The 26,550-nt window shown below is 42.3% G+C and overlaps 1 protein-coding gene across 1 annotated transcript in view; it reads right to left on the reverse strand.

The window, feature by feature from the left end:
• Antxr1 (ANTXR cell adhesion molecule 1) overlaps window positions 1-26,550 on the reverse strand; it is a 226,772-nt gene that overhangs the window by 81,096 nt on the left and 119,126 nt on the right. Inside the window, exon 13 of the mRNA XM_046422452.2 lies at window positions 13,412-13,507. Within this exon, the coding sequence (XP_046278408.1) occupies window positions 13,412-13,507 (96 nt within the window). The remainder of the gene's footprint in view (window positions 1-13,411; window positions 13,508-26,550) is intronic.

The raw sequence follows: 26,550 nt of genomic DNA on the forward strand, positions 1-26,550 counted from the left end.
TCCCCCTTTATAAAGCTCAGTCAAACCCCTGCATGCTCTGTTCCCAGCTCACTGACCAATCGCTAATAAGTGCATCTCCCCCAGAATCTCTCAGAATGGGCGAAGTCCCCTTTCTGGGCTCTCACAATGTGTGTGTGTGTGTGGGGGGGGGGTATCATTTAAAATCATAATTAAAGGGTAAATTGTGTGATTCTTTACTTCCAACCAGCCATGATCAGAAAGTCTTGATTTCTATCTAGAACACAAGTTAGCATCTGCTACAGAGCTGGGGCTGGGTTTGACCCATTTCCTCTGTGTAGGTTTTGGGAGGTTCTTCTTGCTTGTAGTAGGGTTTTCATTTCTGCCTCATTAAGAGAGACAAGGAGAAGATGGATAAGATTGAAGAGATCCGTAATAAAATATTTAAAAAGAAAACACCCCAACAAGCATATTCATAGGCCTCATGTGGGAGAACTGAATGGCAGTGCTGAGGGTGGCCAGCACCCCTTCCCCACTAAGTACCATCTTTAGGTGGTCAGGAAGTGACCATTTGCCTCTGTGGCAGAGCTTCCCTAGTGCCCCTTTTTCACTTATATTTGGGCTGGTGAAATAAAAGGGATAAGAAAAATGAGATGGATGAAACTTCTATTAGTGTTTCTTTGCCACCTGAGAATTTCTTGAAATTTCTCTAAGTTGGGAGAGGCATCTCCTTGCCTCTCTTATCAATGACTTGAATTCTGAGCTAATCTATCTCTGTTCAGGTGGACATGAAGTGGGTGAGATCTAACAAAGACTGTTGTACATATTTTTTAAAAGTCAGAAAGGCCAGGTAGACTCTTATGAAATTGAAATCTTACTTCTAATTGATTGAAATCATATTCAAGTTTTAATTTTTATTTTATTATTATTTTTTTTATGGTGCAAGGGATTGAACCCAGGGCCTTGTGCATGCAAGGCAAGCCCTCTACCAGCTGAGTATATCCCCAGCCCCATATTCATGTGCACCCCTGAGTGTGGCTGTTGGAAGCAGTAGTGACGAAAGATGTGGAGATTTATTTAGAATGATATGAATAGAGCAGAAAAACCCCATAAGCCAGGACCTATCTGATAACTTCAAAGTTTAACCACTGTGGTTTATTTATCAACTTCAACTGCTGGACCTCTGTAAAGCATCTGGTGAGTTTATTTTGCTTGTTATGCCTTTTTTTTTTCCCCCTCTGAAAGTACTAAAGTTTTGCTCCTAATTTGAAGTTCTGTTCCTTGCCTCTCTTTGCCCTTGCTAACCCTACTGCTATGGTCTTGTGCAATGGAATGCAAATGTGGTCCATCCACATTTTAACATGGGTGCTCCTTCCTCAATCATTTAATGTTGAGGGTCAGGCTACGTGAGGAGCAGGAGGACAAACAGGGCCCCTTGTTTTTCTCTGTCACTTTGTTAAGAAATCCTCCACCATGACTTCACAGTTCTCCTCCTGCTCTTATCATCTGTTTCTTCCCTCATGGCAGGAGTTGGCTATAGGATAATAGGGACAAGCTCCTGGGAGAAGATGATCATCTTGTGGCATTTGATGTGGGTCTAAACAGGAACTCTTTATTAGCTCTTTTCCTCTTAAGCTGAATGTAGCATTTCAGCATTCCTTTTTTAGGAGCTGCCTTTGGGACATCTCTGTACCTCCTCTACACCAAAGGCCTGGTCTCTTGGTTGCTGCAAAGGAAAACTTCCTTGACACACAGGCAACTCTGCTATTTAGACCAAATCCAAGAGAACTGCTTGAGATAACTACTTTATGAATAAAATTAAGCTCCTGTCCTCTAATTTTGGCCAGTGATTTCAAACTTTTTGAGAATCAGAATCACCTGGCTGGTTTCTTACAGCATAAATGTTCTGGGCTGCACTGCCCTATGTCTCATTAGCAGGTCTGGGGCCAGACACTTGCATTTCTAAGACATTCCCAGCTGATGCTGAGCCTGCTGGTCTGTGGACCACATTTGAGAAGTGCAAATTAGCTTATTTCTAATAACTCTGCACGTGAATTAGATATGTGGGGACGTATGGTTTGCCTCAGACCAGACAGGCACTCTGCTGACAGTTGCTTATGGATAGAAACACCAGGTTTGGAAATGTTTCATTCTAACAATGATGGTATTCTTGTTCTGTTGTCAGGAACTCTGGGCTCTCCAAGGCCTCCATTGTCCTTCTGTGGGGAAGACATAAACTGCAATGGAGGAGACTCTCAGCTCTTCTTGTAGGTACCCCTTTGCTTGCTCTAGTGAGCATTTGTATACCTGTGTGCAGAAATGGTATGGTTTTGAATCCTGGACCCAGTACTGAGAAAATTCTAAGCAAATAGTTCCCTGGGAATCGGGGGCTTAGATCTTTTACTAGCGGCACCATTGGCTGTGTTTGCATGAGCTGTGTTTGCATCTCTCTGGATTCTGTGTCTCTAGAAGACAAAGGTACACTTGGCCAGCTTTATCTTTGACACATAGCTCAGCTCCTATTACTCAGTCACTGTTTCTGGAATGAATGAATGAGGGGCATTCCTGTTGAGGGAATGGGAAAGGAAACATTTCTGATGGCCTTAACTTGCTTGCCTCTTAAGTAAGCATACGATGCAAGACTCACTTCTGGTCTTTCAATCCCCCATTGAAATGATTCTTTAGTGATTAAGCTGCTAATAGCCCCAACTGCCAAGAGCAGGTTGTAACCCTTGGATGCATCATGGGGATTTCATTAGTGTCATGGGTTGGACTTAATAATTAATCACGATTATTTACTAGACATCATCTATGTCCCCTTCTATCCCCTTAAGTCACTGTCACCAAGTAGATTCACTGCTTTGAGGGTCAAGATTCCACTTCCCAGTTCTGCATCCCAAGCTAATTTCCAAGAAAACTTCCTAAAATTTGAAAAGTACAGGTGGTCTCTATTATGACACAGTTATACAACATGTGAATTTGACCCCATGTGGTAGGTAAACTGAGAAACACACTTACTAAACTGTGAAATTGTGTTAGCTTGAAATAGGGCTTTTTTTTTTCTTCCTCCTAGAGGTAAAGGAGATGTTGATATGTATTTTGGGCTTTTTTATTTGTGTTTTAGAGACGGTGGCAGTAAAATTCACAAAATATAATGTTAACCATCATACACTGAAACTCACAAGGTGATTATATTTGGTGCCACTGAGTAACATAGGGTTAATGTAAAAATGCCGTCCAGCTTCCACTGATGACCTGGGGAAGTCTGTGCAAAATTCACGCACATCTCATCCGTTTCTCACTTCTGTTTACCCCTGCACGCGCGATGCAAACATAGATTGTGCTCCTGTGTGTGATTTCTTATCTTCACAGGAACTTTTATACAGCATCCTCAATATGAGGGTATGTCCTGGTTATAGGAACCAGGGACTGGACGGAGGAGGAGAACCTTCAGCGTGGGGAAGAGAAGAGACAGGGCAGGAGGCTGTGAGAGCGACAGGTGTCATGAAGCTTCATGGGAGACCCTGCTGAGAACTGAAGGAAAGACAGTGGAACTCTGAGCCTCCATGTGTCTTTACAGGAGAAACTTGTGAAGAACAGGCTGGAAGGCTGAGCAGCGGAATGGTGCTTTCATAGCACTGAATCTTATTCGGAACCACATAAATGGCTTTTTTTTTTAAATGAAAAAGGAACCTGGCAGAACAACAAAAGCCCATTTTCTATTTTAAGCCAGTGCATTAGGAATAACAAGACAATGAGTCACAGCCATTCACCTCTAGTTTTGCGACACTTGGTCCTAAGAATCTCCTTCCTTCCGACTCATCTCTAACTCCAAGCAACAGTGCAGGGCTATACTTGTGCCCACAAATGTTGATCTTTATAACAATCAAGGCAAAGGGCTATGTTTACTACAGCACTTTATTAAGAATTTAAGATATTTAAAATAGTGGGATGATTTATTGAGTTTATTATTCTTTTTAGCATATTATTTTTATAAGACTGTACAGTTTCACATGTTCTGCTCTGAACCATTAATTCTGTTATTTTCATGGGCCAAAATTCCATAATGCAGTGATATTTTTAGGAGTACACTTAAGTTATAGGAGAAATAGTGTCATTGAGAGAATTCTCAGTGCATCTGCTATTTAACAACTCTTGTTAACTTTGGAGAGAGCAAAGGAAATACTGCTGACAGGGCCTGACTTCTTTATCTGATTTCTGGTCTTTGGTGCTTTCCATATGTATAGTACAACCCCAAAGGGTCTGATTAATAATATACCTTGGGTTTTGGGTAATTCTAGATCGTGAGCTCATGTGTCATTTGCATTTATCCCGAGAATCTGATGAGGCTTGTGTTGAGGGACCAACCCACCAGAGGATTTAAGATTCCTCCTGCAGATTCCTAAGTTGTTCTTCTCTGCTTGTGACTTACAGAACCCCAAGGAGTATACACTTGAACTCAAAGACTCTGAGAGTTTATGGTCATGAATTCTCAAGGAAACACTTTAAACCTTTCCTTTCACTCAAGGACCCAACTTAACGCCTAAGACTCAATTCCAACTCCCAAGCTTTTAAAAACCCAGGAAAGGCTATTAAACCAGATTTATAGGTCACTGTGATCAGAAACTCTCTCCCTGGATAGCCACTGCTTTGGGGGTCAGCTGATCCTCTGATTTCCAGATCTTTCACTTTGGACCTGGAAATATCTCCTATTTTCTTGTGAGTCTGGCTCTGCATTTAAAACAATTCTTTCTTGATTTATGCAGGTTATATTTTTTGTTCTTGTTTTGCAGCATAGTCAAGAGTAATTGATTTTTCACAAATGCTTATTTCCTGCATTCTCTGTGGGGTTAGTTCAAATAAATGATGTATTGTGATGGCAAAAAAAAAAAAAAAGAAATGGAGTAAGACCATTGCTTATCCTTGGACTTCTGGGTTGATCTTTTACAGCCAACTCAGCCATTGTTTCCCTTACCAGGTAGGTTCTATAAGAGCAGAAGCCATCAGAACAGAGTAGTTTGTAAAAGAAATGCCAATTCAGATGGAAAAGCCATCTGCCAATGGCTTTAATATCACAGATAAAAGGGATGCTTGCTTTTTATATTCTAGCCTTCCACTTGGATTCCCAAGCCTTACAGGTAAAAATTCTTCTAATAAAAGTCAAGAAACCGAGGAAAATTGAGCAATGTGATATGGAAGACATTCAGGAAGGGCAAGAGTCTAGCTGATGGGAGATGAAGGGATCTTCCCACTATACAGACTGATGAAGTTTAATGGAAACCTCACAAGTGTTTGAGCTGGCGTCGGGCATCAGTGCTGTCCCAGTTCTGCCTGAAGCTTGTACTTATACACTGTAAAAATTTAGCAAAGGCTGGTGCTAAGGGTGTTGATTTGGAATGAAGTACAAGAAGTTTTCAAAGAAATGAGCTCAATTTTTTTTCCCATTTGGCATTCGAATTTCAAATAATTTTTGGTCTCTTATCTCCATGAATCTGGGATTGTTTAAAAGCCATCAATATTTAAGTGAGAATCATGGCAGGAATTTTAACGTGAGTTGATAAGTCCTAAGTGACTTACATGGTAATTTAGAAGAACAGCATGCATATTCTCCATTAGATGACATTCAGTGTCATTGCAAAACTTAGTAAGTGAAATGATAGAATAAATCCATGAATTCAGAACCCCTGAGGCTTGGCAGAGGAGCCTCTGGACTCTACCTGGGTTATGGGCAGGGTTACTCCAGCCACTAGCAGTGCCAGTGGGATCTGAGCAGGGAACACAGGGAAAGAGGATATGTTGATGATGTTTCACATATTTTCAAGCTTGCTAGCACTGGTGCAGCCTCTGAGGAGGGCAGGAAAGAGGCTGGAAGTTCCTCATAATCCAGGAACTTCATCTGTTTCAACATTCTCTAGGAGTGTGTTTCCCAAATATATTTGGTAGAATACCAGTGTCCCTCCAGATGTCAGTATTTGGAAGGTTGGATAGGGATAGGCCAAGGAAGAATTCCAGGATCAGAATAAGTTTGGGGATTCACAATGCAACTTGTCCTATTTAAGGCTCTGAGAAGTCTTGCAACAAAGATAACTATTTAACTTAGTTTAATGGTGTCTTTCAAACTTACTGTCTCACTATCTCTTGTTCTACGGTGTACCTGTTCCATATTTTGCAAGGTATTACTGTCCTGTGGACATAGTTTGGAAAAACTGTCCATGTTTATTTGCACCATAGTACCCTCAGGTATTTCAATGTATGACCATATTTGAGAACCACAGACCAGACAGTCTAGGAAGGGGGAATAGAGTCACTTACAGAAGGTTAGAGAGTAAGAAAACAACCGTAGAGATGACATGATGCCAATATTCTAATTTTTCACATGGGGGAAACTACTGCCAATGAGTTTGCTATTCTTTTAACTAACAGAAGCAGATGTGGTAATGGAAACTATCATCTTCCAAGCAGCTTGCTTCTTTCTAGTGCACCTGCAGCCCTGAGGACAGAGTGGGTTATAAGGCAAGTGGAAAGGTGCTCAGCAGGAATGAGGGGAACCATCAGGGAGAGGTGGGGATGAGAAAGGACTGGGTGTAGGGGATGTGAGGTGCAGAGCTCCAGAGGGGAGGGCAGGGCAGATTATGGAGAAGCTGTGTGTAGTGAGAACTAATCTTTTAAGCTGTAGAGTAAAAAGTGCCCAGATGGGAATGGGTGGAGGCTGGAAGGGGATCAAGAAAGCACTATTAGCCTGGATGAAGAGCTGCTTGTATGAATCATGTTTTAATTAAACAAACTGATGGTAAATCCCCCTGGTGATGTTAGGCTTGGTTGTCTTCTGGCCCTATAAATTAAATGTTACGCTTCATGGTGTGGAGAGCATTATTTGAGGACTTTATTTTTTACTTCAATTTAAGGTATATCAAATGCTCAATTAATTTTTTCCCCTTGCAATTTGCCATTGGAGATACCTAATAGATTTATCTGTTGAACTATCCTTGAAGTTCAATAAAGTGAATTAAACATGATCCTTTACATAATTCTTTAAAAACTGTATATAAGATACCTACAAGGTCATTGAAAATTAAAGGGAACAGAATTTTGTTTACATAGGGAGAAATTCTGAGTGCATGATCATCTCCTAACAGACTGAATGAAAATATTTGCTGTTATTTGAACAGAAATATGTTGCCTTGATTTGATCTACACAGCATGGAGGTTTAATTAGTTGCTGAAGAACTGCAAGCTTATAGCAGGATTTTTTTTTCTTTTTAGTTGTAGAAAATACCACAAAACATAAACTTTGCCTCTTATTATTTTAAGTGTAAGTTCAGTAGCATTATGTATATTCAAACTGTTGTGCAACTGGTTTCCATATTTTTCATCTTACAAAATACAGTAAGATCTTTTCACTCAGATTCCTGATATACCTATTACCCTCCTAATATATTGGGCATATTTCTAGGACTTAAAGAAATGGTTATGTCTTTTGTATGAAATATTTATGCATATAAATATTGCCTTTAACATATATGTAGGTTATGAAATACAACAATACAAACACTCAAGAAACCACCATCCAACAGAGTTCCATCAAATTCTGTGTGGGTTTCTTTTGTATCTAAACTTTTCTCCAAGATGTCAACTTTTTAGTATAGTTTGGGGAAAGAAAAATAATGTACTAAGCACCATACTCCATTTTAGAATTATTTTCTGTGATTAATTTTCCTTTTTCCTGAAGGAGTTCACAGTATAGTTACAGAAATACACATAAAACATGAACACTGTGATAAGATAGACAAATGTTCTAAGATAGGTTTGAATAAAGGTGCTCAGGAAACCACCTGAGGCAGCAGCTAATTTTCCCTGGGGTGGGGGAGGTGTGCTGCAAGCTCTGAGATGGAGTGAGTAATCATTGAGATGATTTTGAAGAAAGAGGAATTGTTGACAGAGTAGAGAAAGATGAAAATATTTCAGCAGAAGAAAACACGATGAGTCAAGAGATCATGGGAAAGAAGCACATGGCATGTGCCAATGTCCCCAAAGAGAAGGGTGTGCCTGGAGATGACCCTCCATTCAATTGAACTTCTCAATAGATTCTAAGATTTATTCAAGAGTTCTGAGTGAGGCACTATGTTAGCTGTGAGAATCTACAGTGTTAACTCCCAACAGCTTCACCTTGATAGGTGAAGACAGACAAGCAGACAGTTATAACAGCATTATCAGGGCCATGAAGGGCAGGCACAGTGCTAAGGTAGTCCCATGCACAGGAGGGAAAAAGGACATGCCAGGCTGGAGAAGTAGGACCAGTTAGGAAGAGCCTACACATGCCACATCAAGGAGTTGGAACTTTATTTGGGAGCCACTGAATAGTCAAGAGGATTTGGACAGGGGAGTGTGTAGGACAAAAGGTCTGATTTTCCTTTTAAAGAAAAATCTCTATAGTAAAGATGAGAAAGACTGAAAGAGCAGTTAGAAAGAAATAGCCCAAGTGGGAGCACCCTAGACTAAGGCAACGGAGTTCATTCATTCATTCATTCCTCAACGATGTTATAAACAACTGCTCAGTGTTAGGTACTGTGCATGTGTTGGAGTAGAGGGAGGGAGGTGAGGGGCAAGATGAGGTGTGAGAGAAGACTCTTAAGTGAGATCAGATGAGGCATGACAGAAGGCACCCGTGATCACTCTGCACTGGGCAGCTCTTAGTGTCACTTCCATGGTTGAAGAGCAGGTGTAGGCGATACGGTGATGAATTTAGTTTGGGACATGTTAGGCAAGATGTCTACATGGGAGAGGTCCACGGGGCCCCTATAATGTGGCCAGGTCCTTTGGAGCCAAGGCCCGTGATGGGTGAACACATCAAGTAATTGAAGTCCTGGGAGTTGGTGATTCTTCCCAGGACAAAGCACAAACATGAGCCTGGGGTTTGCTGAAGGCCTCGTAAAGGTGTCCTGGCCCATCAGCACCCAGGGGCAATTCTTTCCCAAGGTGATCAGTGTCTTGGGAGCGAAGAGAAAACACACAATTGTGTGAGTCTGGGTGTAGGGATGGGCAGGCCCTGAGGTAGGGAATTGAGGGTGTTCCTGGGAGTGTTTCCAGGGACTCAGTAGATGAGAGACCAGGAGGCACTGGTTCCCTCCTCCAGATTTTTGATGTGGAGGAGTCAGTCTCCAGGGCTAAGCAGAGTTGGCCCCTGTCTCACTACCTGCTGAGGCAGGGTGTGAAGGCGTTTGCCTGTGTGGAGTGCATCAAGCTTTCAGCCTGGCTGGGCTGCAGGCTCACCCTGGCAGCTAGGTGAAGGTGAGCTCTCAGGACAGCTTGTACTTTCTAGAACAGGGTAGTGCCCACTCTCACTGAATCATTGCTGACTTTTTTTTTCTGTAAATACTTAAGTTATTTATAACATTCACTCTTCTAAAACATTTCAACTTTCTTCCATGATCCTCTTCTTATTCAGATTTCCTTTTCTTCCTCTTTGAAAAGTTCAATTTAGGGATTTCAACAATATTGATTCTAACTTGTGAGTAGATGGAGTGGGCCTGGCATGAGTTGAGGAGCTCTGGCGACAGCCCCTGTGGAACTGGGGTGAGGCTTTCTTTCAGGTAGAACAACGACATATGAATTTTCATTTTGGAAACTCAATTAAGCCCAGAGGGTGCCTACTCCACTGCCTCTCTTGCTTTCAGTGTGGGTTTTTGTATGTGTGTGTGTGTGTGTGTGTATGTGTGTGTGTGTGTGTGTGCCAGTGACTAAATGTAGGGCTCTTAGAAGCCAAAGGTACCCCTGAAGGGTACTGATAGCCAATTTGGGAGGTACTGAAGGTTTCAATCTGGGTCATTTCCCCACTCTTTCCATCAGTTACTTCTGATAGACTCTACTTAGCTATGCTGATAATAAATTAATCTAAGTCCCATTCAGCTGGGAGTTAAGAGCCCAGATGAGAGTGGGGTCCTTTAAGAGAAGGAAGATGTGATGGGGAGTAACTACCAGCCACTCTCCTCCATCAACTTCATCCAGACAGGATGGGCAGGAAGCAGAAAGCATGCCAAGGCAGAGGGCAGGCCTGACAGTATCCACTGCACCTAGTCTGGTCATGCCGGTCACTGCATGTAAAAATGCTCTTTATGGTTAGTTAAAAGTATCTGCCCTGCCACCCAGGACTTTGTATCCCTTTCCAATATCCAGCCACTGAGGGGTTAATGTTTGGCCCCATTCGGGGTGGGCCTTGCAGACTGTCAAATATTTGGGGTGACTCCTGAAGAGAACATTGCGGCAGGGGAGAGACGGGCCTCATGCAGCCTGCAGCCCACAAGTTGCAGGGTCTTCCTGCTTTTTTTGCTTTGCCAGCAACACCAAGATGTAGTTTTGGTGCCATATCCTGGGCATTTCTCATACTTGGTGGAGGGGCAGGGAGGGTAACGGAGGTTTGGGGACCCCTGTTTACAAAGACAACAGTCCTCTGTTAGTCAGAGGACTGCTGAGGAGGGCTGTCACTCAGGGTAGAGAAACTTTCCAGAATCTTCTGAACCAGGGCCGTGGGGAAGGTTCATACTTGCCCTCCTGCCTACTCCCGTTCCGACAACCCATGACTGCCCCCCCACAGAACCTCATCACTCATCAAGGAGACAAGGGATCAACAAGTAGTTTTGGGGGCACATCAAGCATTGGAGCCCAGGCCAGCTTTCAGAAATAGGAGGTGGGGGCAGTTTTATAGACATTATAAACAGGAAAATTAATCTCCAGGATCTTCCCTCATGAAGAAATCCTTAGGGACTTACAAAACTAGACCACATTAAGACATTTGGGCTGCTTTCCAAAGCAACAGGGACTTAACCAGATAAATTCATTGAAAAATATTTTGAAAATTGCAAAACAATCTGGCCTTGGGTAACACTGCTTCCAATAATGAAAGGTTTGCTTTGAGAAATATTTCCCACCCATATAAGTTGAATGCCATACATCATAAATAGACTCCAATTTTAGCCAAGTATTTTTTTTTTTGTACCAGGGATTGAATTCAGGGACACTTGACCACTGAGCCACATCCCCAGCTCTAATTTGTATTTATTTAGAGACAGCGTCTCACTAAGTTTCTTAGCACCTCACTTTTGCTGAGGCTGGCTTAGAACTTGTGATCTTCTTGTCTCAGCCTCTCGAGCTGCTGGGATCCAGACGTGCGCCACTGCGCCCGGCTACTATCAAGTATTTTTTTAATAATAATAATGATACACAACCTTTGCTCTGTGCTAGGTGCTTCTAAGCATGACATGTATAAACTTCTTTAATCTTTGCCATCTACCTGTGAGGTCAGGCTTTTATTGTCCTCGTTATACCAAAGAGGAAACTGAGACACAGAGAGGTTAAGTAACTTGCCCAAGAAAACAGCCACTAGCTGGTGGAGCACTGCTAGGCTATCCTATTGTTCCCAGCTGTCCCCACCTAAGAGGTGACTGTAAAAATGAAAGGTGAACAGTATTCTAATAGATGTCCTGGTGTTCCCTGATTGCTGCCACTATCCCTGTCCATCTGCTTCTTTAAGAGTTTGCAGAAAGATTTTTTTTTTCCTTCAGAATGTTTTTGAATCATCATAGAAAGGGTTCTGGCTGACTCATGGAGATTTTTGATCCTCAAAATAACATGGTTATAGGCTTTAAGAATTTAAAACTTCATTTAACTCTTGGAGCTGCTGTGGCGAGAATCTGTTTAACATCTTGGGAAGATCAGTCTCGTCGGGATGGTACTAATTGACTGGAGACTTGGGTCCGTCCTGGGTCTGTCCCTGCACACACGGGTTCTGTCTGCCTTGTCATTCCTTTCCAGAGTTCCTGCCACATGGTCCCCATCTTGGCTGGCTGGGTTGCTCATCTCATTTATTTATTTGCCACCTCTTTAAAATGTCATTCGGAGGCATCTTCCCCTCCTTTTCAAGTCCAGCGCTCTCCATGGCTGTGGTCTGAGTTCACCTCAGTTCTGCCCACTGAGTCCTTGGTGCTGTGTGCTACGTGCTGGAGTATCAGAGATAGAACGGGACAGGCCACTGTCCTGGAGAGGGTCCCTGTCTAATTTCCCCTGCTGGCCCCTGCCTGGAAGGACTGAAATACAGGACTGAACGGAAGATGCCCTGGCAGCCAAGCAAGTGGTGGTTGCTTCCAACTCACTGTACAGCGCACACGCGATTCACACAGGCCTGCAGGGCACACAGGTGGAACTAGATGTGTTGGAGCTTGAGCTTTACTCTTTAGTTGGATATTACTTTTTGGGGGCTTTTTATAGTCTAGGGACCAGGGAATAGAAACTGATGACCAGAGCTGGGTGCCGTAGCACATGCCTATAATCACAGCAGCTGGGGGGCGAGTTCAAAGCTAGCCTCAGCAAAAGTGAGGCGCTAAGCAACTCAGTGAGACCCTGTCTCCAAATAAAAAACAAAATAGGGCTGGGGATGTGGCTCAGTGGTCAAGTGCCCTAAGTTCAATCCCTGGTACCCCTCCCCAAATAGAAACTGATGACAAGACATATATCTTTTGGGCACTGAATCAACAGGGCAGGTTATTGCAGGTACTAAACTATTTAGGGAGATGCTGGAGACAGGTGGTGACTCCAGATGACAGTGATGGGAGGAGGCAGGTTCTTATTGATCTTGTAGCCAAAGTGCTTGGACCAGTGGTACTGAGACAGGAGGGGTGCCCTATAAATGTAAGCTAAAGTTAATGAAATAAAGATGGGTGCCTCTCTTCTTTTTTCTTTTTCCTTTATTTATTTTTGGTACTGGGGATTGAATCCAGGGGTGCTTAACCACTGAGTCAAAACCCCATTCCTTTTTTATATTTTATTTTGAGACAGGGTCTCGCTGAGTTGCTAGGTTGCTGAGGCTGGCTTTGAACTTGCAATCCTCCTGCCTCAGCCTCCTGAGTCACTAGATTATGGAGAGTGCCTCTGTGCCTTGCTGGGTGCCTCTCTTGATTGTAAAAAATGAAGAGGCACTGAGACACTCCCTCAGATAGACAGAATACATGCTAAGATCATGGTGGTTTTGGAAGAGTATCAATTCAGGCAACTCAACAAGTGTGTGTGTGTGTGTGTGTGTGTGTGTATGTGTGCGCGTACACACGTGCATCACACACACACATGCATATACTGTATATTTACTACATGTCCAATAACACTCATCACTTAGGGTATCTTGTGTGTGCTGTGGATCTTTCCTAAGCACCAGACCTACAGTGGCCCCTCCAGCAGCCCTACCAAGGGCTGAGCCTAAGGGCAGCTCACACCCCAACCCACATTGACTACTCATGACTCGTGGTTCCACTGATCAATGACAGTTTATGTTGATTTTGCACAAGTTGTATAAAATATGTAAGATTTGTTCCCCACTGCTATAGTTCTTGATCCTTTTCTCCCTACTGGTGGCCCTGGGGACTTCATGTCACTGTTGCCTTGCATGACCCGAGGTTGGGGTACTTACCACAGTGCAGCAAAGGGGCCAGAACCACCAAAGCAGCGCCAGAGCCAAGAGCAGGAACAGAATCAGCAGGGCAATCGCCAGGATGGAACCGTCCGACTGTGGGGCCAAGAGAAAGGCGGTCAGGAGAGGATGGACCACGGGGAGGTCTTCCCTCCCCAAATTCCCACTACCAAGGGCAGAGCTGAGGCCCAGAGAAGCTCTCAGTTTGCCAAGATCAAGGCTGAAACTCTGCCCAGCGTGTTGGGTGAATAGCATCATAACATACTCGGTTTAGCCAATTTTTAAGTGAAATGGATTTGACTTTTCAGGAAGGCCCTGCTCTTCTCTTTAAGTAAGAATTGTAACCTTACAGGGCACTGAGATGGCCTCCCACTGCCCTCTGTCCCTGGAGCTTATTCCCTGTCCACTGACAGCCCCCAGCTCACTGAGACTGATGTTCTAGCCACTATCTGGGCAGACTCAGACAGTCCTACTCAGGATTCTGCCTTCTGCCCCAATCCGAGCCACACAGATCATGTAGCAGACTCCCAAGGCCATGGATGGAAGGCCTTGAGCCCCATGTTGAGATGCTGGGAGTGGAGGAGGGCAACTGCAGCTGAACCTGGGAGGTGAGGGTGGGGTGGCTGAGTCAGATCAAGTGCTGTCAGGGCAACGGAGGGAGGGAGGGAGACACTCGAGAACAATTTCACCCGTTTCCAAGCATGCCTAGGCTAGTCTGAAAATAGACAGGGTTGCTGTGGCTCAGATGGTGGTTAACATTTGCAAACAGAAGTTCCTTTGTGCATCAGCATTGTAGGCTGCTGATTCAAGGAAGCCACTTGAGATCCCAGGTCTAAGTTTCCTCCACGTTCCCTCCCTACCAGCAACTGAGAGCACAAATGGGCACAGCTCTCTGGGGAGGGGGCCTAGGGACACATCATTAGGGTATCAAAAGTGTCCTGAGTAAAACTGGCAGTTTGACTTTTGGCCTAAGAAAATATGGATGTTTGTACAAATAATAATACTAATAAAAGAGGAAAAGAACACAAATGTTTAACAATTTGGGAAGGCTAAATAATGCATTATAGAATTACCATTGAAATCAGGTACTATGTCACCACTATTTTGTGAAACAATATTTAAATGTAATGGGAAAACATTCCTGGAATAAGGAGGGAATTTCTGTATATATGGGTCAAGAGTCAGAGGACAAACTGTTTACTGAATCTTTCACTGGTAGTTTACTGATATTTACTCATGTATTAGCAGTAGTTTCATTAAGAGTAACTTTATGATAATTTAATTCTTTTTTGAAAACCTGTATTTTCTTTCTTCCTCTTTTATCATATCATAATGAGCAAACAAAATTACTGCAATTCCTCTTTAAAAATCCGGTGCCCATTCTGGTGTCAGAGCTCACTGAGTCCAGGGATTCTTATCCAGGTCAGTGGATCTATCCAGTCCAGAGATGGGCTTAGGAGGACGGAAGCTGGTGACCTTCCTGAAAGGACACCCATGATTTTCAGTGCCTCCAGGGGAGCCTGTTCACAGATTCTCGAAGCTATGGCCCTGCCCCACTTACAGAGAAGGGAGGTTGGGTGGTCTTTCCAGGGTAACAGAGCAGATTGAAGGGCAGAGCTGGAGGTGAGTCCCTCCCACTTGAATGCTCATCAGGGGCTACTGGAAGAGGTTTAAAGGCAGCTCTGACTCCCTGGAATTCTCTGGAATGTCTTTGACTGAAAAGCCAGGGAATTCAACACCCCCAGTCCCAAGCAAGAAGCCAAGGTTTGGGAAGGCCAGATTGCCCCCGAGGGAGCCACAGTCTTGGAAGCACAGGTGCAGTGCTGGGCTGAGGCAGGGGTGGGAAGAGTGCACGGGGGCCAGACGGGTGGACACAACCATGGTAGGGTGGATTCTCTGTCTCTGTCACATCATAACATGAGCTCTTGGTGGTGACGGGAAGAAATCACATGTTTTTTCTAAACTTATTATTAGTCAAGGACAATCCTCCTTATCTCTGGTTCTACTTTCCATTAAATGGAGATAATAAACCTCATCTGCCTCGTGGCACCAGTGAGGATAAAACATAAGTAAGATGAAGACAGAAACATCTGGGCAATCTGATGTAAGCCATCCTATCAAACACTGGGCTGTGATTTTCTCTCCCTCTGCTTCTCTGGACAATGAATACTGTGGGCATCTCAGATCATAAATCTGTTTGCACTTGGAATATAAATGTGGGCATAAACCTGTCAATATATCCCAAGTGGTATGCGGAGGGACTTGAGGAAGTCACCGGTTGTCACTGAGTCTCCATTTTCCTTACCTGCAAAACGGAGTGGTTCTGGCCACTGAGAAACTTATAAAACAAGTAGCCTTTTATCCAGACTTGGCATGTAATTTATTCATATCACACACAATTTCCATATTCTATTTTTTCATTTCAGAGAAAGAAATTGTGAGGACATGTGTTTATATCCTTGTGGAAGGAGAAGTTTCCCCGTGAGTGGCAAGGATGAGGGACACACCCACTGAGGTGCTGGGAAGGGACACAGTGGGGGATTTCTCAGATTTGCACAAAATGAGGCTGGCTGGCTTTTCTTTGGCCACCTCTGGTCTGCCTCTCAGGAGCCACAGTTCTGCCTGGCTGCAGTGGAGGGCTTAGAAAGGGGCAAGGTGCAGAGAAGGAGGCCCTGGGGGGTAAAATAACCTCTTGAATTGCTGGGATTACAGGTGGGTGCTACTGGGCTAGGTTCTTTTCTTGAAGAGCTTACATTCTGGTGAGATAACAATAATGATAATAACTGTCATTAGTATAGCTAATACTTATGGAGCACTTACTATGTGCAGTGATTATTTTTTCTGTGTACTAACATGCTTTCCATATGTCAGTTCATTTTATTTTGAGTTCAATAATTTTATTTAAATACTTAGGCAAGGAGGAGTGGGAAAACATGTCCAAAGCCTCACAGAGAAGCCAGAATTTAAATGTGGGCAACTTGGTTCCTTGTTTAACCAGCAGAGTATCGCTGTTAGAAAATAGCCAAGTGCTGAAGAACAGCGCCTGGGAACTAGCACTTTGCAGAGGAGGTGACACTCCAAGAAGCTGCTGCCTGTAGGCACAGGAGAAGCTGGCATTCCTGCACAGAAGGGCAGGCACAAAGCTCTGGGGTCAGGCAGGTATGGGGTGGGGGAATTGCAGAGAAGGTCCATGGAGTCTGCAGCAAGAAAGGAGGGGGAATCCCTGCTGTGACAGGCCCTGCAAGCCCAATGTGGCTTCTATCCTGAGTCAAGGGGAACCCTTGAGCACTGGGGCACTGCTGTCTATACTGAAGAGGAATAAAACTCGAGGAGGGAAGGATCAGGGGGTCTAAGGACAGGCAGGAGGCTGTTGCTAATACACCCAAGTCTTTAGGGATGGCATTTTACAGTGTCATTCCTGAGCACCTGCCTTTTATGAAATCACTCAGTACTGGCTTCACTAACAGTAGCTAACCACACCTGGAGAAAAGTTCCTGGTTTTAGGCAAAGTGATGTGTGGCATTTCTCCAGCCATGTTTGGTCTGCCCCTTAGGAGTCACATTTCCATCTGTGCTCAGTGCTTTCTTTGCATCCTCTTTAATTAGATGAGTTTCATTTAAAAAGCCTCATAGGAGAGGGTGTGGTAATCCCAGTGACTTGGGACAGGAGGATCACAAGTTCAAAGCCACACCCAGCAAAAGTGAGGCGCTAAAACAACTCAGTGAGACCTTGTCTCTAAATAAAATACAAATTAGGGCTGGGGATGTGGCTCAGTGGTTTTGTGCCCCTGAGTTCAATCCCTGATATGCAAAAAAAAAAAAAAAAAAAATTCCAGGGCACAATATGCTCAGCCCTGCTCCTCCCTTGAACCGCCAAATCCCTGCCTCATGGCTTTCTTGAATTCCTTCTGTTCCCAGATCCTGAAAGGAGGACATTACTTTGAAGACAAGGAGGGCATTGTTCTCAAAGGTATAGATTTGGAAACTTGCATAACAAAGACTTCTCCTACTTGGTTGGTGGAATCTAGGGATTCTGGATTTCTGACACATGGCAGGGGATGGGGGTGAGGAATCCCGTCTGGGCTTGTTTGCAACATGATAGGAGAGAGCCAGGCCTTGGATGATATAAACTCAGACACTGCTGCTCTGTTCTGTTTTGTTTTGGGGGTTGCCATGGAAAAGGGAGGAGCATAAAATGGAGAGGAATTAGCGGGAGACGAGGGGGAGTTCAACCAACGTAAAGAAACTTTATGAAATCCTACGTTGGACTTGCACTGGGTTCTACCTAATGCCCATGGCATGGGGTATAGTCAAGTGACTGTCCTGCTGGGCTTGAAGAACTGTCCGTCAAGAAGGGCACCTCTCTCGCTTGCTCCTGATGCTTCTTTCTATGTTGGGGCACAAAGTGTGTCTGACTCCAGGCCTGTCTCTTCCTCTTTACTCATTCAGTAAATAAGGAAAGAGTAAACTGGGTATGTTGGGATGAGCTCCGTCCTTTCTTTCTGGGGAGCCTGAAATCCACAGGAAGGGTTGTCCTCAGTTACCCCAGGCAAGGTTTTACGAGGCCTGATGCTTACACAATTTGGGGGTGGGGGATGAAGAAGCTCTTAAAGAAAAATAACATTACAATACAAAAGCAAAATTATTAGGGTTCCTCCCAGGGCCTTAGAAAGGCCTAGAAGGGCCTGTTCAGATGAGGGTCCCTAAAGCTGAAGCTAATCAGCTCCCAGAAACTTGGCCCCTGGCCGTGTATCTTCCTGGCCAGGCCCCAGACCTGTGATGAGCTGGTAAATCTATTTAATTCTGGGCTCCAGTTTCTAGCCATTTGCTGCCACACTCTGCCAAGGTCTTCAGCTCAGTCATAAAGACAACACTGATGCTTTCATATATCATATTTTGGCCTCGTGTCTCAGTTTATTCAGAATCCGGGCAGGGAAGAGACACGTTTTATTGCTCCCACTATGGTGATACCCACCCCCACCACCCCTGGGGTGTCCAGAATGAGTCCTGGTAAGTGTAACATTTACATTTTGACAGCAGCAGTATGCTCCATCTATTAATAAAGGGACTCTCAGAGCCTTGGCTGGCAGGGCGCTGGGTTTGTCATAGTTTTGGGGTCTAGCTTGGACAGATTCTCAGTATTCACACTGAAGTACAGAGGCCAGTTGGATGCTTTCATATGCATGTACTGTCTTGCAAATATTTAACATGAAAGGATGAATTAGTAGGGTTTATTCTGCCACATTGAAGGGATATTAGCCAGTCTTGGCCAGAGTATGACAGGAAAATAGCTGATGATCCATGAGCGCTCTCAAGAGCTGGCGATGCCGCTGCTTTGGATTCTCCCCTCCGCGGGCACCCGGGGACATGGCAGATAATGTGGGGCTTCCTCTCCCCTTCCTTGCATTCCCTAGTTTTCTAGAACAAGGTGAAGTTGTCTTTGAAGCACCATTGGGAGCCCCCAAGGGAAAGAGAACTTGCAGCCAGGCCAGTGCTGGTCTGTCCTGCTTGTGACTTCAGCAATGGCTTGTGAGAGGGACAGGGGCAGAGATCACAGACTAGGCTCCAAGGAGAGACCCTGGGAGCAGAGGGAGTTGGAGGATGTGGCAGCTGAGCTGAGGGAGGCTGGAGCCTGAGTAACTGCCCCCCCACTCAAGGCCAAGGCTGGTGCTTAGGAGGTGTCACATTCCAGTGCTCTGAAGTGGAATTTAGACCCATCCGAAGCAGCTGCTCTGAGCTCTGTTTCCTGCCCAGACAAAACTGGCAGAGCACAGGCAAGTTTTATTTTGAAAGGTGAAATTTAAGTCATTTTATTGCCGCTGAGAAGTTCTGGATGGGCAAGCTTGGAGACCAAACTTATTCTCTCTCAGAGCTTATATATTCTGACTGTTATTCCTGGAAGCCACCTTAGCGATTATCTAATTTACCCACCCACCCCACCCTGCATTTTATTGCAATCCTATTCCCCTGGCATCTGTGACAGTCCTCTCTGGACCCCCACCCCCCTTCCTATGTGATTATTCCTTTCCACCTTCCTTAGGGGCTTCTCCTGGTGCCAGACCCCTTAAATGTCAGTAGCCATCATTTTTTAAAAAATTTTCCACTTTAAAATTGTGTGTGTGTTCCATCTCTAGCTGTCAGAGAAATGCAAATCAAAACCACCCTAAGATACCATCTCACTCCAGTAAGATTGGCAGCCATTATGAAGTCAAACAACAACAAGTGCTGGCGAGGATGTGGGGAAAAGGGTACACTTGTACATTGCTGGTGGGACTGCAAATTGGTGCAGCCAATTTGGAAAGCAGTATGGAGATTTCTTGGAAAGCTGGGAATGGAGCCACCATTTGACCCAGCTATTCCCCTTCTCGGTCTATTCCCTAAAGACCTAAAAAGAGCATGCTACAGGGACACTGCTACATCGATGTTCATAGCAGCACAATTCACAATAGCAAGACTGTGGAACCAACCTAGATGCCCTTCAATAGACGAATGGATAAAAAAAATGTGGCATTTATACACAATGGAGTATTACTCTGCATTAAAAAATGACAAAATCATAGAATTTACAGGGAAATGGATGGCATTAGAGCAGATTATGCTAAGTGAAGCTAGCCAATCCCTAAAAAACAAATGCCAAATGTCTTCTTTGATATAAGGAGAGTAACTAAGAACAGAGTAGGGACGAAGAGCATGAGAAGAAGATTAACATTAAACAGGGATGAGCGGTGGGAGGGAAAGGGAGAGAGAAGGGAAATTGCATGGAAATGGAAGGAGACCCTCAGGGTTATACAGTGGAGGGGGTAGAGAGAGAGGAGGGGAGGGGAGGGGAGAGGAGGGGAGGGGGGATGGTGGAGGATGGGAAAGGCAGCGGAGCACAACAGACACTAGTATGGCAATATGTAAATCAATGGATGTGTAACTGATGTGATTCTGCAGTCTGTGTATGGGGTGAAGGTGGGAGTTCATAACCCACTTGAATCAAAGTGTGGAATATGATATGTCAAGAAATTTGTAATGTTTTGAACAACCAACAATAAAAAATAAAAAAAATAAATAAAAAAAATAAAATTGTGTGTGTGTATGTGTGTGTGTGTGTGTGTGTGTGTGTGTGATTTTTAAGTCTTCATTCAGCAGCCTTAAGTCTATTCACAGTGTTGTGCCACCCACGGGTCCATCCTTGGTCAGGGGCTGTGTTTCTTTCTAACCCTCTCCACGGTCTGCCTCATTTCCTCTCGTCGAGACACTGATTACTTAAATCTTTATCCTCAATCTAGATCTCTCCCTATTCCAGGCCCTGGTGAGATCTCACACTAACAGTTCACATTGAGCTCATGTTTTCCCCCATAAACCTTTTTGTTCTCATCCTCTCATTTAATGGTACTACTTAGCAACCCTCATTGGAAATCTGGAAATGAATCTGACTTTTCTTTTTGTTCCCCTGTTCTTTCTTCTCCAGGGTCATAACCTCCATCAGTATGTCCTGCTTCTCTGACCTAGATACTTCTCTAAATCTGCCTCTGTCTACTTCATCTCCAGTCTCATGGGTCAGGTTTAGAATCTCATTATTCCTTTCATACATAGTTGCAACGATCTCTTTACTGGTTTCTTCCACTTCAGTCTTCTTACCACTAATTCTATCCTCTACATTGCAGTTAAAGTCAGTCGCTTTAAATGTGATTTTGATAACTTGAACTCTTTACCAGCTCTTCATTGCCTACAAAAATTCTCAACATTTGGGAATTTGGTGACAATGATACATCTCTTTCCTCAGAAAAGTACACATTCACATGTACATACAAGCTCACATTTTTTTATGACAATTTCAGAGGGTCCACACAATCCCTGAATCCATACATGGACCTACTAGGTATAAGATATTGGGTCCTACGTCCACATAAGGCCTCTCTTATTTCTCTAACTGCCTCTCACCATCTCCCTCTTTGAGTTTTGTGCTCTGACGGAACTTTATACTGCTTGCCTTCTCTGATGTTCTTCCCAATATCCTAACTTTCATTACTTGCATAACTTTTTTTTATCTTTCAAGTCTTAGCTGGCTTAGATGGCTATACCTTTCATACTTCCCCAGCTTGCAAAGGAAGCAGTTTTCCTGATGCTGGGTTGTGTGTAAAAGAATACCAAGAATATTTTAGTTGTCACTTATTCAAGTGCTTTAAAGTTAATTTTTTTTTAAGGAAACAAAACATTGAGGCCACTGCTTTGGGCACTGAGTTAACTAACATCTGTTCTAGCAACCATAGTGACAGAAAAAGAATGCTAGCTATGTATGGCTTGTGGCACTGACCCTTGTTTTGCAGAGAAAGAAATTAAATCACTGACTTTTGAATTTCTTTGTTGTCCTAATGCATAGGTGAGAAAACTGTTTTGTAAAAGGAAAAATGCTAATATATTTTCTTAGGACTTAATCATGCTATAGTGACCAGAAGGAAGAGTTTGCCTGCTTTTTGGAAACACAAAAAGTGCAAATTTTTTTTTTCCCCAATAATACCCTGATTAGAAAATACACATAATGACCCTGGGGCAACTTGGGAGTTAGTGCAATGTGACATTGCCAAGTAGGACAATATGGTCTAGTTCAGGATGGGTCTCCTCCCATCCTGTGATAGTCTAGTCCACTGGTTGTGCCAGTTTTGGACTATTTAAATAGTTGGCAATTATTTCAGTGTTGGTAGAAAGAAGATGCTCTTAGGCTTTCATTGTTTTTGGTCCCTTTTGCTAAACTGTTAATCTTACCTATTCTCTTTTCTCTTTCCCCTTTTTCTTCCTATTTTTTCATCCTGCTCCCAAACTTATTGGATCTTCCTTCAATTTTGCACTCCTCCAATCAAGTTACTTTCTTAGCAGGGGCTTCTAATCTAGAAGGCTTAGCCTCAAAGACCCAACCATTTGGAATGACTTTGATAACCCAGGAGCAGGCACGCACAGACATGCTGGTCCTTCAGTAAAATCTGGGTACTCAGGGCACACATATTTTTTTCTCAAGTTCTTATTCAGAGGCTAGGAATTCTTACTTTAGATACAATTTATATGAGCTTGATCGTCTGATATTGGAGCACCCAGAAGCCTAAGTTGTCATATCAGAAAGGGGGCTATCTAGAATGGAAAACACATGTGTAATACCAAATAGTGAGAAACCAGAAAAAAATAGAACCATAAACTATACATTACAAAGCATAGTAATTATGTGATCTTAGGCAGAGTTAATATTGTCAAAATGGCCATACTACCAAACCTGCTATACAGATTTAATGCAATTCCTATTAAAATCCCAACAACATTCTTCACAGAACTTGCAAAAGCAATCATGAAATTCATTTGGAAAAATAAGAGACCCAGATAGCCAAAGCAATCCTTTAGCAAACAGAGTGAAGCAGGAGCCATTACAATGCCAGACCTTAAACTATACTACAGAGCAATAGTAACAAAAATGTCATTGTATTGGCTCCAAAATAGACATGTAGACCAAAGGTACAGAATAGAAGACACAGAGACCAATCCACATAAATACAGTTATTTCATACTAGACAAAGGCACCAAAAACATACACTGGGGAAAGGATAGCCTCCTTAATAAATGGTGCTGGGAAAATTAGAAATCCATATGTAGCAAAATAAAACTAAATCTCTATCTCTCACCATGCACAAAAACTCAACTCAAAGTGGATCAAGGACCTAGGAATTAGACCAGAGACCCTGCACCTAATAGAAGAAAAAGTAGGCCCAAATCTTCATCATGTCGGATTAGACCCTGACTTCCTTAACAAGAGTCTTAAAGCACAAGAAATAAAATCAAGAATCAATAAATGGGATGGATTAGCAAAAAAAAAAATTGTTTCTCAGCAAAAGAAACAATCATTGAGGTAAAGAGAGAGCCCACAGTATGGGAACAAATTTTTATCACATGTACATCAGATAGAGCATTAATATCCAGGATATATAAAGAACTCAAAAAATGATGCCAAAAACAAACAAACAACCCCACAACAACAACCCAATCAATAAATGGGCTAAGAAACTGAACAGACACTTCCCATAAGATATACAGTGATCAACAAATATATGAAAAAGTGTTCAACATCTTTAGTAGTTCGAGAAATGCAAATAAAAACTACTCTAAGATTTCATCTCATCCCAGCCAGAATGGCAATTATCAAGAATACAATCAATAATGAGGGTTGAAGAGGATATGGGGGGAAAAAGATACAATCAAACATTGCTGGAGGGACTGCAAATTGGTGTAACCACTTTGGAAAGCAGTGTGGAGAATCCTCAGAAAACTTGGAATGGAACCACCATTTGACCCAGCTATCCCACTCCTTGATCTATACTCAAAGGATTTAAAATCAGTATATTATAATGACATAGCCATGCCAATGTTTATAGCAGCTTAATTCACAACACTTACACTGTGGAAACAACCTAGATGCCCATCAATAGATGAATGGATAAAGAAACTGTGGTATATCTACACAATGGAATATTACTCAGCATTGAAAGGGAATAAAATTATGGCATTTGCAGGTAAATGGACAGAGTTTGAGAATATTATGCTAAGTGAAGTCAGCCAATCCCCCAAAATTCTCTGATTGGTGGATGCTGATCTATCATGGGAGCGAGGCATGGGGAAAATGGAGGAACTTTGGATTGAGCAAAGTGGAGGGTGGGGAGGGGAGGATAGGAAAGATGGTGGAATGAGATGGACATCATTACCCTAGGTACATGTATGATCGCACAAATGGTGCATCTCTAGATTTTGTACAATCAGAGAATTGAAATGTTGTACTCCATTTGTATGATGAAAGGAAATGCATTCTTCTGTCATGTACAACTAAGTAGAACAAATAAAAATTTTAAAAAGAAGCATAGTAATTAGAGAGTGCCAGGGACAAAGAGCCTTACCAATCAAGGGTTTCATAGTAATTTGGTAAATTTTATTTGGTGATAAAAATGGGGGAAATGAAATGTCAACATACAATGCTTCCCTCAGAAGGGAGACATAGGAGTAGGGGAGGGATGAACTCAGTGGGCATGTGTCTTCCTGGTTCCCTTGGTTACTGACCTCCAGCACTGCCCTTAACCTGTAGCAACACTGCAGGTGGCTCATCTTCCCATCCAGTTTGACCAGCGATGACACAGTTCTTTGGATATGTGTCATTCTGTTTCATCTCCTTCAGGCTCAACAAATAATTCCTTCCTTGCCTCTCTATCTTGTTTTCTGTTCTATTTTTACTTTATTATTGTTGTCCTTCTGTGTTTTGAAGGTATTTTCTCATCTTCTTCTCTGACTGGTCAAAATTTATGTTTAGCTAATTGACTTACAACTTTTCTTCTATTCTAACAAAACCACTTAAAACTATAAGTTTCCCTCTCAGAAACCACTTTAGCTGCATCCTAACTAAATTCTGGTATAGAGCATCTTGGTAGTTGATCAGTTCTGTGTATTTTTTCATTTACATTATGATTTTACTTTAACCCATAAATGATTTGAATGTGTGTTTGAAATTTTGAAACATGTAAGATTTTAAAATTGATTGATAACTTGATTGGCTATTGCTTTTCAATTTTTGTTTTCATTCCAGAATGTGGTCTGTATGGGCTGTCTTGATATTTGCTGACACTTGGCTTTGGCCTATAAAAGTACATAATTATTTTTATGAAAGTATAAAAGTGTGCTTAAAAAGGAATTGGTATTCTCTGTTGGGTGCAGAGTTGCTATAGACAGTAAGCCATTCTCCAAGAGAGACAACCTAGGTTCTTACTTTCCACTGTGCGTAGGGGTGAGTGTGGAGAGGAAATGACTAATCAGTTCTGTTTAGCACATGTTTCATTATCCTCACTTTTGGTACAGTACAGATTGATAGAAAATATTTCACTGGATTTCAGATTGGTCCATCGTAGGATGCCTCATTATTTTATGAGTCATCAGGGGGAGAAAACATTGCTCATTTAAATTGTGATACATTATTGATGAGCTGAGGCATCTCAATTTCAGAGATGTTAAAATGTGGGGGGAAAAGTGTCTTAGAATTGATGAAATACGACCTTTTTGTCATTAACATACAGCCTCTCATTTTATGCAACACCAGGCTTTGGAGTGTTATGCTGATCCTGATTGTGTGTGTACTAGATTATGTTTAATTATATTATTCAAATCATTTATGTTTTATAAATTCTTTTGTCTGGCTGATCCATTAATTACTGAGATGTATGTATATCTCCTTCCATGATGGTGCATTTATCAATTTCTCTTTTCATGTCTCAATTTTTTCCTTATTCTGAGGGTATGCCATTTAGTGAAAATTAGAATTATGATAACTTCTAGGTTAACTGTACTTATTGACATTACACAGTGGTTCTCTTTCTATCAAAAATTCTCTTTTTTTGCCATAAAGTTTACTCTATCCATATTAATATACTCACACTAGCTTTCTTTTCTTCATATTTAATGGGTACAACTTTTCTCACATTTTTATTTTCAATCTTTAGGTTTTCTTAATATTTTATTGAATATATATTTTATTGTAAATAGCATATAGCTGAATATTTTTAAAACACAATCTGTCAATCTGTGTTTTTTAACACCAGGGTTTGTTCTATTACATTTATTTTGCTTACGGATTTCACTTTTCTACCATATTACTATATTCTTATTTCAGGGTTTTCTAGAGCTTAGTTTCAGAAAAGCATTTTTTTTTCTCATTTACTCTCAAAACAAGGAAATTTCAAACTTAGGGCAAACATTCTTTAAAATACTTAGTGATAAAAATATTGAAAAGTCAATTTCTCAAATATCCAAGAAAAACAAATCAGCATGAATCCTCCAAAATATGTTTAAAAGATATTTTTATGCACACAAGGGTTATCAAAATAGAGATGTTGGCAAACTGTTTTTATTCCAGTTCATAAACAATATTTGAGATCTGAGTTCTGCATTCTGATATTTCTGTGGTCTTTTGCCCTTTCCAATGACAGTACATGAAACCACAGGCTATCTTGTTAAGATAACAATAATAAAAAATACTAGGACATTGTTTTTTTATTTTTTTAAATTTGAATTCTCTATGGTTCTACTGAGACTGGCTAATAAATAGAGGAGAATGATTTGTGACTGTTGTACCGACTG

This window comes from Marmota monax, unplaced genomic scaffold, assembly GCF_021218885.2.
Source record: "Marmota monax isolate L192 unplaced genomic scaffold, Marmota_monax_Labrador192_F-V1.1 WCK01_AAM20220418_F8-fsc00015, whole genome shotgun sequence".
Classification (NCBI taxonomy): Eukaryota; Metazoa; Chordata; class Mammalia; order Rodentia; family Sciuridae; genus Marmota; species Marmota monax.